This window comes from Gadus macrocephalus, chromosome 5 (genome assembly GCF_031168955.1).
Source record: "Gadus macrocephalus chromosome 5, ASM3116895v1".
Taxonomy (NCBI): domain Eukaryota; kingdom Metazoa; phylum Chordata; class Actinopteri; order Gadiformes; family Gadidae; genus Gadus; species Gadus macrocephalus.
In genome coordinates this window covers 18,981,646-18,995,242 of record NC_082386.1, presented here as the reverse complement: position 1 = coordinate 18,995,242, position 13,597 = coordinate 18,981,646, and the positions used below count along the sequence as shown (strand labels likewise).

Below are 13,597 nucleotides of genomic sequence, written 5' to 3'. Positions count from 1 at the left end.
TCGTCTTAGTCATGGAAAAAAGGTTGTTGACGAACATTTTTCGTCATATTTTTCGTTAACGAAATTAACACTGGTGTAGCCTAAGAATGATAGGATATGTTAATAAAAACATGTTTAAAACGCTGAACCCTGCGGTTATAAGGGCGGTTGCCGCGCGGCGGTTTGCAAGGTGCCTGCACACCGCTGCGCGGCAACCACACTAATGCCGCTTTTCCACCGCACATGTAGCTCGACTCGACACGACTCGACACGACACGACTCGACACGGTAGCAGCACGGGTGCTTTTCCACCGCAAATAGTACCTCCTGGACGTGGGCGGGGTCGGCTGCGCGAAAGGGCCGTGACGTATTTGTGTACGCGACGCAAACAACACATACGCAACCCACACATGGACAGAACCCACATAACAACAATGGAGGACCATGCAGTGGAAAAGCGGCATAATGCCGCTTTTCCACTGCATGGTACCAGCTCGACACGACTCGACTCAGCTCGCATTTTTTGCGTTTCCACCGCGGTACCATGGTATCTGGTACCTGAAGTGGCTGCTTTTTCTAGTACCTACTCGTTCTAGGTTCCAAGCGAGCTGAGCCGATGCTAAAAGGTGACGTCGGCAGACGGCCGGCGACTGATTGGCCAGAGAGTGTGACGAAGTCACGAGAGCGACATGGCAACCATGCTGGTAACATCCATAGCAGCGCCGCAGCCAACATGTTCCACTTCTCCAACTTCTTCAACATGCCAGCTAATAATAGTAATGCGATCGATGTCCTCCATTGTTGTTATGTGGGTTCTGTCCATGTGTGGGTTGCGTATGTGTTGTTTGCGTCGCGTACACAAATACGTCACGGCCCTTTCGCGCAGCCGACCCCGCCCACGTCCAGGAGGTACTATTTGCGGTGGAAAAGCACCCGTGCTGCTACCGTGTCGAGTCGTGTCGTGTCGAGTCGTGTCGAGTCGAGCTACATGTGCGGTGGAAAAGCGGCATTAGAACCACCTCGCTGCCGGAGGTTCAGTGCGGCGGTGTGAAGGGCTAGGCGTTTTCAAAAGCGGCTGCTGCTGCCGCTGCTGCATGAAGGTATTATTGTAGTAAAAATCTTTAGCACCTGTAACTGCAGAATTTGAATGCGTACACTAAAGTCACAGAAAATTTGAAGTCGTATATATTTATTTTGCATGTGTACTCTAAAGTCACAAATGTGTAACAGTACATTTGTCGTCGTAAATATTTTTTAGACCATTATAAACACAAAATAGGGTCTACGAGTACGCACATCTGTGTTACAGGTGCACAAATCCTTTTGCTACAATTATTGCAGCGCAGTTGGTGCAAAACACATTTGCACACCCGTGTTTCATAATCTGAGAACATGCCCAAAAGGTGTGCATTCGTAAACCCAAATTTGAACTAATGCAGCAGAAATTCCCAGTGTAATTTGAGAAATGCATCCTTGCCGGCGATTTTCATTGGATTAGGCGGCGAGTTGCCACGCGGCGGTGTGAGTTCAAAGTTCAGTCTCGCATTTGTTCTACTTGAGGTGTGTCCCAGGTGGCAGAGTCCATCTGAGCGTCATGTTCGACGGGTTGCTGAACACTGCGGATAAGGTAAAGGATATATTTTGAAGAACAATCTTTGGACACATTTTTACTCACTCTTTACATACCTAAAAATATATTATGAAAAACACTCCGGAAGAAGCAAATGCGTTGTAGCGTAACCGGTCACTGGCAACTGGTAACTAACAGAAGCCGACTGTAAAGTCTGCCGAGTTAAAGTGTGGCAACAGTTGGCCGCCCACTCACCATGATCATGATGGGCTTTACATTATGTTTCGAGGGTCGCTATGCCTTTCAATATTGCGTAGACTGCTTAAACCATGTGACCGAAAACTGCCGTTCTTTAAAAGGATATTCTGAGGAAGGCGTCGATCACATCTGCCCTGGGTGAAAACCCACTGCATTGTTAATGCCTGGCCTTTGCCCGAAACTGAATTGCGTGAAGTAGAATCTGATTAATCGTCACAGAATTCAACGAGGGAGAAACCCATTGTCTTACACACACACACACACGCGCGCAAACACACACACACACACACACACACACACACACACACACACACACACACACACACACACACACACACACACACACAATCCGCACGTCTTAGGTAGTGTAAGGTATCGGCCCCTCGAATGAAACACCCAAAACCAGCTCTACTTGATTTTTTCTATCATAGACATATTATTTTCCAAGTGCATTATGTATTCCATGAGCTTACATTTAAAACATCACAATATTTCCCTCGTATCATATTGTAATGATGTTTATTTTTATATATATTTTTATATTGGCACAAATTGATTTAAAAACTGGACAAAAGTGAAATCAAATGTTATTCTATTATGTTATTATCCTATTCCTTAGGCCTTTTCAAAGAAGTCTTAATCCATCCTTGCCCCGTCCCGGGCTCTACTCCTTGTAATTAGGTGTGTTTCCCTCCCCCTGATTTTAAGCAAACTTTGAAGTATCGAATCAGTAAACGGTGATGGAAACACCCTAATTCGCAAAAAAGTTTATCCGCTCGCTTGAGGTGGTTTTTGAGAAATGCGAAAGAGAGTAAATTCGCAAAATGGGAGATGGAAACACACTTTTCGAAACAGCTGTGACGTAGTGAACTTTGAACACGCAGGACTGACAGTCTTTCCGATTTCTGCATAACGACCGGCCATAGCAACCCTGCCGACATCAACGTGTAACGTCATCACCCTATTGTGCTCTCCCATACGTAAAGCACTCAACGTCGTCCTCGTCTTTCCCTTGCTACCGCTGTGTACATTGTCATTTCTCTATTTCTTCGTCTACGGATGTAAGTTAAAATAGCCAATGATAACTTCACTGAAAGAACAGTTATGACTTGCCGAAGGGAAACCAATTGCTGCTGAATTCTTCTCTCCATGTTTGTTGTTACTCTTCTCTATTGGCGGACTAACCGCTTTTTGTTACATTTGTTACAGCTTTTCTACTTCTACCATTTATTACAGCCACGTATCGGCATACTTTTTTTGCCTACAGCGCCACCTCCAGGCAGAACTAGGGTAGTTACCCGCTCCAACCACTTGATGGAAACGCACCTAATTCTAATTAGTTTATTTGCGAACTTTCTAAAGATTCCCATCACCTTTTAGATGGAAATGCATCTAGTGATTTACTTTTATGTTTGCTAACAGTTATGATTGATTGATTAATGATTTACTTTGAAAGCTCAACTTTCTCCGGTTACTAAACGACATGATGTTACAAAATACAGAATTTATTAAATGGTGTTATCTCATCAGGTATCGACATCCTCTGAGGCGTATGGGAAGATATTCTTCTTCCATTGTTTGATTGGCAAAGTTATGGCACAACCAGATTGTCACGAGGATCAATACAGAGTCGGAGACAGATGTTGCTATGCATGCGATCCGGGTAAAAAGACAAATATCTGTTGTCAAATCTTTAATAAATATATCCCAGTGAAGAAATCAAAATATTGACCAAATTAATTGCATACATTTGAATTGGTAATATGTATTCACCCTTATGATCCTAACAGGAAGCCGGGTTTATAGGGACTGTCCGGAGGGACGACAGACGAGATGCCAACCTTGTGCCGAAAATACTTTCCATAAAGGCCTCAATAGACATAAGCACTGCACTCCCTGTACCAGATGTGATGCAGGTATATGTATACTAGACTAATACGGCAAACACATAACCCTTCTTTCATTATACAGTCAGGTCCATAAATATTGGGACGTCTACACAATTATAATCTTTTTGGCTCTATACACCACCACAATGGATTTGAAATAAAACGACAAGATGTGCTTTAACTGCAGACTTTCAGCTTTAATTTGAGGGTATTAACATCCAAATCAGGTGAACGGTGTAGGAATTACAACAGTTTGTATATGTGGCTCCCACTTTTTAGGGGACCAAAAGTAATGGGACAAATTAACAATCATAAATCAAACTTTCCCTTTTTAATACTTGGTTGCAAATCCTTTGCAGTCAATTACAGCCTGAAGTCTGGAACGCATGGACATCACCAGACGCTGGGTTTCATCCCTGGTGATGCTCTGCCAGGCCTCTACTGCAACTGTCTTCAGTTCCTGCTTGTTCTTGGGGCATTCTCCCTTCAGTTTTGTCTTCAGCAAGTGAAATGCATTCTCAATCGGATTCAGGTCAGGTGATTGACTTGGCCATTGCATAACATTCCACTTCTTTGCCTTAAAAAAATCTTTGGTTGCTTTCGCATTATGCTTCGGGTCATTGTCCATCTGCACTGTGAAGTGCCGTCCAATGAGTTCTGAAACATTTGGCTGGATATGAGCAGATAATATTGCCCGAAACACTTCAGAATTCATCCTGCTGCTTTTGTCAGCAGTCACATCATCAATAAATACAAGGGAAACAGTTCCATTGGCAGCCATACATGCCCACGCCAATGACACTACCACCACCATGCTTCACTGATTAGGTGGTGTACTTTGGACAATGAGCAGTTCCTTTCCTTCTCCATACTCTTCTCTTCCCAGCACTCTGGTACAAGTTGATCTTTGTCTCATCTGTCCATAGGATGTTGTTTCAGAACTGTGAAGGCTTTTTTAGATGTTGTTTGGCAAACTCTAATCTGGCCTTCCTGTTTTTGAGGCACACCAATAGTTGACATCTTGTGGTGTACCCTCTGTATTCATTCTGGTGAAGTCTTCTCTTGATTGTTGACTTTGACACACATACAGCTACCTCCTGGAGAGTGTTCTTGATCTGGCCAACGGTTGTGAAGGGTGTTTTCTTCACCAGGGAAAGAATTCTTCGGTCATCCAACACAGTTGTTTTCCGTGGTCTTCCGGGTCTTTTGGTGTTGCTGAGCTCACCGGTGCGTTCTTTCTTTTTAAGAATGTTCCAAACAGTTGATTTGGCCACATCTAATGTTTTTGCTTTCTCTCTGATTGGCTTGTTTTGATTTTTCAGCCTTATGATGGCTTGCTTCACTGATAGTGACAGCTCTTTGGATCTCATATTGAGAGTTGACAGCAACAGATTCCAAATGCAAATAGCACACTTGAAATGAACTCTAGACCTTTTATCTGCTCCTCGTAAATGGGATAATGAGGGAGTAACACACACCACGCCATGGAACAGCTGAGCAGACAATTGTCACATTACTTTTGGTCCCCTAAAAAGTGGGAGGCACATATACAAACTGTTGTAATTCCTACACCATTCACCTGATTTGGATGTAAATACTCAAATTAAAGCTGAAAGTCTGCAGTTAAAGCACATCTTGTTTGTTTCATTTCAAATTCATTGTGGTGGTGTATAGAGCCAAAAAGATTAGAATTGGGTCGATGTCCCGATATTTATGGACCTGACTGTATAAATCCGGCACATTGTTTGAATGGACTGACGAGTTCAAAGTACTTGTGACATCACAAATGGTGTTCCTAAATCCATCTCAACTACCTACCCTCCCTCATCAATGAAAGACGAAAGAGTGAAATATGCACCATATTTCTAGTTAGCCTTAATCAGGCTATAATGGTTATCTGGCCTAAATATACAAGCGCCACTGTTTTAGGAACTGATCATAGACTTTATGCAACACAATTGTAACCAGACTGAGCTCTGATGACTTTACTGTTGATAGTCAACGGTGTGTTCATGTTTATTCATTCAGACAGGGGTCTGCTTTTGAAGAGGTCATGTACAGAGACATCAGACACCATGTGTGATACCCTGGATGGATACTTCTGTAGAGACCCCCACGAAGGAGGATGTAGGGAGGCTCAGAGACACAGTGTGAGATGCAGTCCTGGTCATCGCATCGGTCAAAAGGGTTGGTGTCTTCTTCAGTACAAACCTTAATGTACACATGATGCACTAATCGGTACAGTTCATGTCAAAGTTTAAGCTACAAAGTTTTTCAGTCCATTTTAATTTCTTAATAGGTTAGCTTAATAGGGTAATAATCCAATTATTCAAACAGAACATTTAATTGATCACTTCCGAACCTAAATTGGCTTCCATCCCAACATTATCCAACAGGTGTACATTAGAAGATCTATAATATATACAAATATTCGAATACATGTAATATCATATATTAGAGTTTTCAGGTTTCAATAAAAACATGTATATTTATACAGGAACCGCAGTTAGCGATACGGAATGCCTTGAATGTCCCAATGGAACGTTCTCAAATGGAACGGTGACGGCTTGCCAGCCCCACACAGAGTAAGTGGACATTACAGTTTTAAAGCAGAAGATTATTGTTCCTTTGTCATTATGGTTCATAGCAGTACAGGCCAAGGAAATGCATTGTTTGTCTATTTGAATGGGTTTTGTTGGCCTATACTTACAATAGATGCTAATATAGTTTACTATTATATGTATCATAAGAGAAGTTGTTGTCCTTCTTTATCCAGGTGTGAATCTCAGAACCTGACTCAGATCCAACCAGGGACGGCTTCAACTAATTCTGTGTGTGTAGCAGTTGCTGCGTTTAACCTAATACCAGGACTGGAGACAATAATAGCAATGTTTTGTGGGGCGATACTACTAATCATAGCCTCTATATTCTGGTGGTAAGCCTAACCTTTACATTTTAATGACCCTTTTAATCAAAGCGACTTACAAACATTCAGACACCGACAGCGGAGTCAAACACGCAGGGCGACAGCCAGCTCGTCAGGAGCAGTCAGGGTGAGATGTCTTGCTCAGGGACACCTCAATACTCTGCTAGGAGGAGCCGGGGATAGAACTAACAACCTACCAGTTACAAGTCAACCCACTCTAGCTCCTGAACTACTGCCGCCCCCAAACATAAACTCTTAACAGGTTCATACTTAGTCTGAATGAAAGTGACAGCTGCTGACATTGCTGCCGACCTGATGTGTTGATGTTCATCTTTTATTCAGCATTAAAAAAGCTAGGGAGAGGCAGAGATCTTCTCCACATTCAGCTGGTAAGCTCCCATTCCACCCGTTTCTCTTTATGTATGTTTGACAACCTTTTCATTGATGTCTTAAGAGTTCTTCATCACACCAGCAAGTTGAGGCTGGCCGCATGTCCTAACATTTTTGACTTCTCTTCAAACAGTCCAGACCCAGGAAGCGCCTCACGTAGAACCTAACGAGGGGCGACAAAACAATGGTGCATTAACTATCCTGTTGGAGGAGGATCTGGAAATCATAGCAAAGCCTTGATCACAGTTGCAGTCTTAAAGGTCTTTACTGCCCACACAGTGAACCACCGATCACTGGTCATTTGGATCAGTTTATGATCAGACTGCCAAAGCAGTCGTAGACAGCCCCCGCTAGTCATAGAACAAAACTTCAAAATGAACCAGTAAAAACATATCTCTGGCTCCTGTTTGTACTGCCTTATGAAACCAGCGTGTGCTAAGAACTCACCAAACTAACGGAAACAGGAACTCACATGCTGCTGAACTCGAATGTCCCCCTGGCTCTACAGCTGGCAGCAAAGATCTTTAAGCACTGACTCCAAATCAATCTTTTAACTACTGAGACTTAGGCCACCGTTGTATTGCTTTATCTTGATCATCCGTTCTTCTGTCTACCTGCTTATATCTGCATTTCCCTTATTGTAATTTAGACACCTTATCCCTTTTTTGTTTTCCCCAAAATGTGGCCTTTTTACGTGGTGGTTTTCCGTTCCATCACATACAATACACTATTGTCCTTCTTTAACCTTCTGTCTTGAAAGGCAGAGCCGTCTATTCCTTTAAATATGACAAACCTTACGGCCCCAGTGCCCTCGTAGCCACCAATGTCTCACTGGCCTTGATGCCACTGGCATCATGCCACCACTGTCCCATTAGCCTTGATGCCACCACAGCTTTATTGAGGTTCTAAATTGTTATTGACCAACAATGAAGCTCAGTGGACATACGTTGGATTCCCGTACATGGATGAAGCCTTTGTGAGAAATAATGCAGTCGCTGCCCATCAGTTCTGAGAACATAACTCCTTACATGGGCAAAACGTTAACCCCCCCCCCCCCCCCCCCACACACACATATTTACCATATCTCATGTTTTACTTTTGGTACTGAAGCAGGATATATATGGTGAACTCTGCAATAATGGACACAGAAAAGGACATAAGCCCATGTGTATAACAAACAAAGTTGTATCAATTGAATCAAACTCTTGTCAGTCAGCCCTGCTAGTAGCAAACCACTAATCATAACTTCATTGCCGTTGGTTTTGTCTAGGTGAATGTATGGATGAATATGTAAACATCAAATAATGTACTTTCAGGCTGCTGCTGAAGGATAATACTTTATTTATTGATTATCTATTGTGTTATTTATATATATATATATCAACACCCGATGCACGTGAGCCTTATTTAGGGTATCTTACCAGCTTTTAACTGCCTATTCCAATACTGCCTAATCTATGTGATGTCTCATACCTACTTTTGATTTATACTACTCTTCGACATAAATCAGCATTAAAGGTTGGGTATGGAATTCGCTTTTTTGGCCATTTTTGCAAAATTACTTGAAATCCTTATCATAACCCACTTACAGCCACTGAGTTAGAAGTACTGACATGAAAATTAAACAAGTCAATCATCTGTGGAACGGGCAGGGCTCGAAAAACTCCAGCCAATGATTTCCAGAGCCACCGAGTTGCATTGGACAGTAAGTACGTCACTCAAACGGTCGTACTGCACTCCCCCTCCCCCGCGCACGACCCCTTCATGCACGTACTCAGACCTAGGTTGATGAATACGGGCCATGGCGAAGGGGTCACACACACACAGGTAATAGGCCTATGTCACATTTCCTGCTTCCGGAACGCGTAGTAGGGTAAACCAACTTCCGGTCGCGTCTAGCAGCAACAACAATGGCAGCTCCCGTTCGCAGTTGTTCTTGTAGTGTACCGTGTTGCTCTACATCAGGACGTATACAGCCATACCTCACCTTCCACGCTTTCCCGAAGGACAAAATAAATCTTGGTTGAGATTATTTTTGTTTGCCCAGTACTGTCCTAACGTGCGAGTGATTCTAGACGGCACAGAAATCAGGTGTGAGGCACCCTCATCACTCACCCTCCAGTCTGAAACATTCTCCCACCACAAGAATACCAACACCTTCAAAGGTCTGATCGGCATTGCTCCATGTGGAGTTATCACCTTAATTTCTAAGCTGTACACTGGTTCCATATCAGACAGAAAAATCACACAGCAGTCAGGAATCCTTAGTCTACTTCAGCCAGGAGATGCATGCATGGCTGACAAAGGCTTTGTCATCGACAAGATGCTTTCTGAAGTTGGGGCCACCCTCATAATGCTGCCATTTAAAAGAGGCGCCAGGTTCACCAGTGAGTATCGCCCAACTTAGAATCTTGGTGGAGAGGGCCATCAGAAGGGTCAAAGAATATCATATCTGGGACACGACCATTCCTCTGACTCTTTCAGGCTCTGTCAATCAGCTGTGGGTAAATTGTTGCTCGATGTTTAAATATCAAGGTCCTTTAGATGTGAAGGGTGATGTCCCAGTGTTACACATTAAAACACACATGACGTCACATGACTATTTTCAAACGTTTATTAATGTTCTTTGTTTACATTTAGCAGAAATCAATAAAAATGTGTGTGTGTGTTTGTGTCCGTCCTCATCCTCATCCGCTTATCATTGAATATTTGAATATTTGCTACTACCACCAAGATCTGCAGGTTGCGGGGTTGCGGGGGGAGCAGCTCAAGCAGGGGGCCCCAGACTTCCCTTTCCCTTTTTTTGTGTCCGTCTGTCCTTTTCAAATGTTTATTTAATGTTAGTTTCCAGTTCTTTTTTTTTTAAATATAAATTTTCATATATATATATTTACATTTAACAGAAAGAAATGAAATGTTCTGTGTGTGTTAGGCAAGGCAACTTTATTTATATAGCACTTTTCATACACAAGGCAGACTCAAAGTGCTTCACATATAAACATTGTCATACAATAAAATAGATAAGTAAAAGAAAACATATGCAGACAAATGAGTAAAATAGAAAGTTAAAGGCATTTTAGTATTAAAATAGAAAATAAAGGCAAAGTTAAAAAAGCTTTTTAGAAAGTGCAATTTATTTAAGATGTAGCAGAAAGCTAATGCAAACATAAAAGTCTTCAGGCTTGTTTTAAAGGTGCTCAGAGTGTGTTACCTTAAACAAATGTTCAGGAATGTTCGTTTCCAATTCTTTGATTAAAATATTTAAATATATACATTTAACAGAAATAAATAAATGAAATGGGGTGCGTGTATCCCTCGGCCATATTTACTTGGCATTCAGGAGGTATGTGTCCATGTATGTGTTAAAACAAAACACCTAACCCAAACCTTGGGTTTCCTGACCACAAGTTGGTCATTGGGTTCCGGGCGAATCCTGGAGAAAAAAGAAAAAATATGTCAGCACATAAATCATATTGTTAGTGTAGCAACACTTAAGTCAGTGTCGCGTCTGTCTATATACAAGAACTTCGAATACTATTATTGAGTAGACTATACAGGATGTTTGGCTAGGCCTGAGGTATACACATAAACCTGTGTCCTTGGTCCACGACTGCAGAACACTGGTGCACGACAGAGGTGTTGGCACGCTTTTCTCCCCTGTGAAGTGCTAGTCATGTGTCTGGAAGAGCAGATATAAAACAAAACATGACAATCTGCAACAGCAGACATGAAACAAAACATTACCATCTGCAACAGCAGATCTGGAGAAAGAGAGAGCATTTTGGAACAGCAACAAGAAACAATAATAATAAAAACACACACAGACTGAACATGCAACTGAATCTGTGAAGGTCTGAAACCATGCTAGGCTATCCATTATGCTACATATTACGAGGTGGGCCTGTTGTTTGAATCACAAAATGTAAATCTAATTAAAGTGGTCAGAAAGGTAGGCCTAAGTAACAGTCCCATTGATTCACAAAAGACTATGAAAAGCGAGATAGAGTTTGATTTCAGACTCAGGCCTGACTTCCTAGCACTGTAACCTGCAGGGTGTGAGGCTCATCGTTTTTCTTCTGGGAACAGTTGCAGTTCGCCCGAACTGCTACTCTCCAAATTAACTAAATCTGACACTGCAGTAAGAGAGGGAAAGATTAACACACCATACAGCAAAATGTATGGGCATTGGTAGCCTATGACAGCCACCCAGCCACTATGTTCTGACAGTAGCCTGGAGCTAATCTGACATACTATCGACACTTACATGTACGGTAGGCACTGGCAGTGCCTACCTACCTATACCTAACATCTTGGGGTTCGTCAGGTAGTTTCAGAGACACTCAAACTAAATATGTATTCCTACCAGTGTAAATAATATTTTGCGATTCATTTAAAAGGATACGTTTTAACTGATGTATTACACTGAGTGTTATCTGTCACAGTCAAGCTACACAGTGACCACAGATTTGAAACACTTACCTCTGTAATTAAAAATGTACTTCTCCCAGAAGAACTTATATCCTTTGCGTAGTTTAGTTGTTTCGACACGTGAGTGCTGATTTACGATCCTTAGGACGTCTTCGTAGGACATTTAGGTAGGTTGGAGAGAGACTTGAGGTCCACAGGTATCGATCTGCCTCCGCCATGTTAAACAGCTTAGCTAAGCTAAGCGGAAGAGCAGTTACCCTACTCGGGGAGCTTCTTCCGGTCTTCAATTGTTCCGTGACATAGGCCTATTAACATAGCTTATCTAACATCTACGTTAGGATAATTCCTCGGCTGATGGGCAGCTTTGGCCCCTTTATCGCCCCCCAGTGGACGCTTACTTTACTGTAGTCATCGAGGATGCAGCCAGATAAATCCAATAGTATCTGTCTGCGTCCTGCAAGACGGAGGCGTAACTTGTAGTAGGAGGCGTAACTTGTACTAGGAGGCGTAACTTTATTTTCTAAATCGCGGTCCACGCGAGTTCTTTCTCTTTTCGCGGTAAACAAAAAGCGTTGTAAATCACGGTTCACACGAGATCTTAATTGAAGTCGGGTCTTCCAATATTCATGACGGTAAGTAAATTTAAGGCCTAATATTTGAGGTCCGAGTTGCGGTCATTTATTTACCCGCGCACCACTGCTACATACAGATCACTTCCGCGATTTAGAAAAGTACTAGACACGCACACGCCTCCGACTACAAGTTACGCCTCCGACTACATGTTACGCCTCCTACTGCAAGTTACGCCTCCTCCGACTACAAGTAACGCCTCCTACTACAAGTTACGCCTCCGTCTTGCAGGACGCAGACAGACCCAACTCGATAAATCAGGTGAATATTTGTAGGCCTATTAATCTCAGAACAAAGATATTGAGTATGAGGTCATTTGAGACAAGATCTGTTTCCATGCAATTTTTCTTGAGTGTCCTGGACATTTTAGCAATTGGGTTTATCAATTACATTTAGGACTGGGTGTAGCCTAAGAAATAGTAGCATGCGTTAATAAAACACATATTTAGCCTACCAGATACATGATGGACGGGCGCCTCATCGTCTAACCGCTATAAAGTGTAGCAACTATAAAATAATACTATCTAAGATTGCCGGGAATAGAACCCGTGTCAACTTCTTGGAAGGCAGCCATGTTCACCACTATACCACCATTGCTTACATTATGATGTTATGAACAAATTCAGAACGACAAGGAACTGCCGGCGAGCAGGGTGTGTCTCAGCCGCTCACACCTGGCTGCTACCCCAAAGAACTACAGCAGATGGCTTCGTAAAGCATGCCCCGAAGAGACCACCACGGCTCAACCCCAGGATGGACGATTGAGTTCGAGTACCTAAACAGTTGACCGTCGACGACTAAATGAGGGGGCACCCGGATTTGAACCGGGGACCTCTTGATCTGCAGTCAAATGCTCTACCACTGAGCTATACCCCCACCTGTTGGCCGAAGTGTCGTAGGCCTAGAAATCACTCGAGTGAACCAGCTTTCATTTGAGTAGCCGAGATATGCTCATTTATGTCCTACCTGCTTCGGCGGGGTAAGCACTAGTTGCACACCTCTATTCTGTTTTAAAATAGAAAGAGGTCGTTGGAATATAGTTAATTATCATATAAACACACATTTATATAAGCCTTTCACTTTTTCTGATTTAAGATTTTTACAACAGTTAATGTTTATTTTCGCATAAAAAAGCTATTTGTAATTCAACTGAAGCATTAGAACGGAGCTCATTATTACTTATATGCTGTTTTACTTGTATACGATTGAGAAAATTTAAATACGGTTATAGAAAAGGGATTACTTGTAAGGTTTTCAACCACACCAGGAACGGGACATTAAAGTAATGTCAAACCTTTTATTAAGTCAACAGGTATTGTAATGCTTTATGTCGAAGAGTAGTATAAAATTAAAAGTAGTTATGAGACATTACATAGATTAGGCAGTTTTGGAATAGGCAGTAAAAAGCTGGTAAGAAAACATGTATCAGGTGCATAAAAAACAATAAATAAATAAAGTATTATTGTCTTTCAGCAGGAGCTGGGAGTACATTATTTGTTATTTACATATTACATACATTCACATACA

General features: G+C 42.2%; 1 protein-coding gene and 1 non-coding gene across 2 annotated transcripts; one reads left to right on the top strand and one right to left on the bottom strand.

The window, feature by feature from the left end:
- Positions 1 to 1,528: 1,528 nt before the first annotated feature.
- LOC132457368 (tumor necrosis factor receptor superfamily member 14-like) lies at positions 1,529 to 8,387 on the top strand. Its single transcript, XM_060051651.1, has 8 exons — positions 1,529 to 1,606; positions 3,338 to 3,470; positions 3,598 to 3,723; positions 5,725 to 5,883; positions 6,194 to 6,281; positions 6,473 to 6,631; positions 6,965 to 7,011; positions 7,146 to 8,387. Exons 1-8 carry the CDS (start codon positions 1,574 to 1,576, stop codon positions 7,250 to 7,252), a joined length of 852 nt encoding a protein of 283 aa, XP_059907634.1. The 5' UTR covers positions 1,529 to 1,573; the 3' UTR covers positions 7,253 to 8,387.
- Positions 8,388 to 12,874: 4,487 nt separating this feature from the next.
- trnac-gca (transfer RNA cysteine (anticodon GCA)) lies at positions 12,875 to 12,946 on the bottom strand. Its single transcript has one exon. It is a non-coding gene; the product is annotated as a tRNA-Cys (tRNA).
- Positions 12,947 to 13,597: the final 651 nt, after the last annotated feature.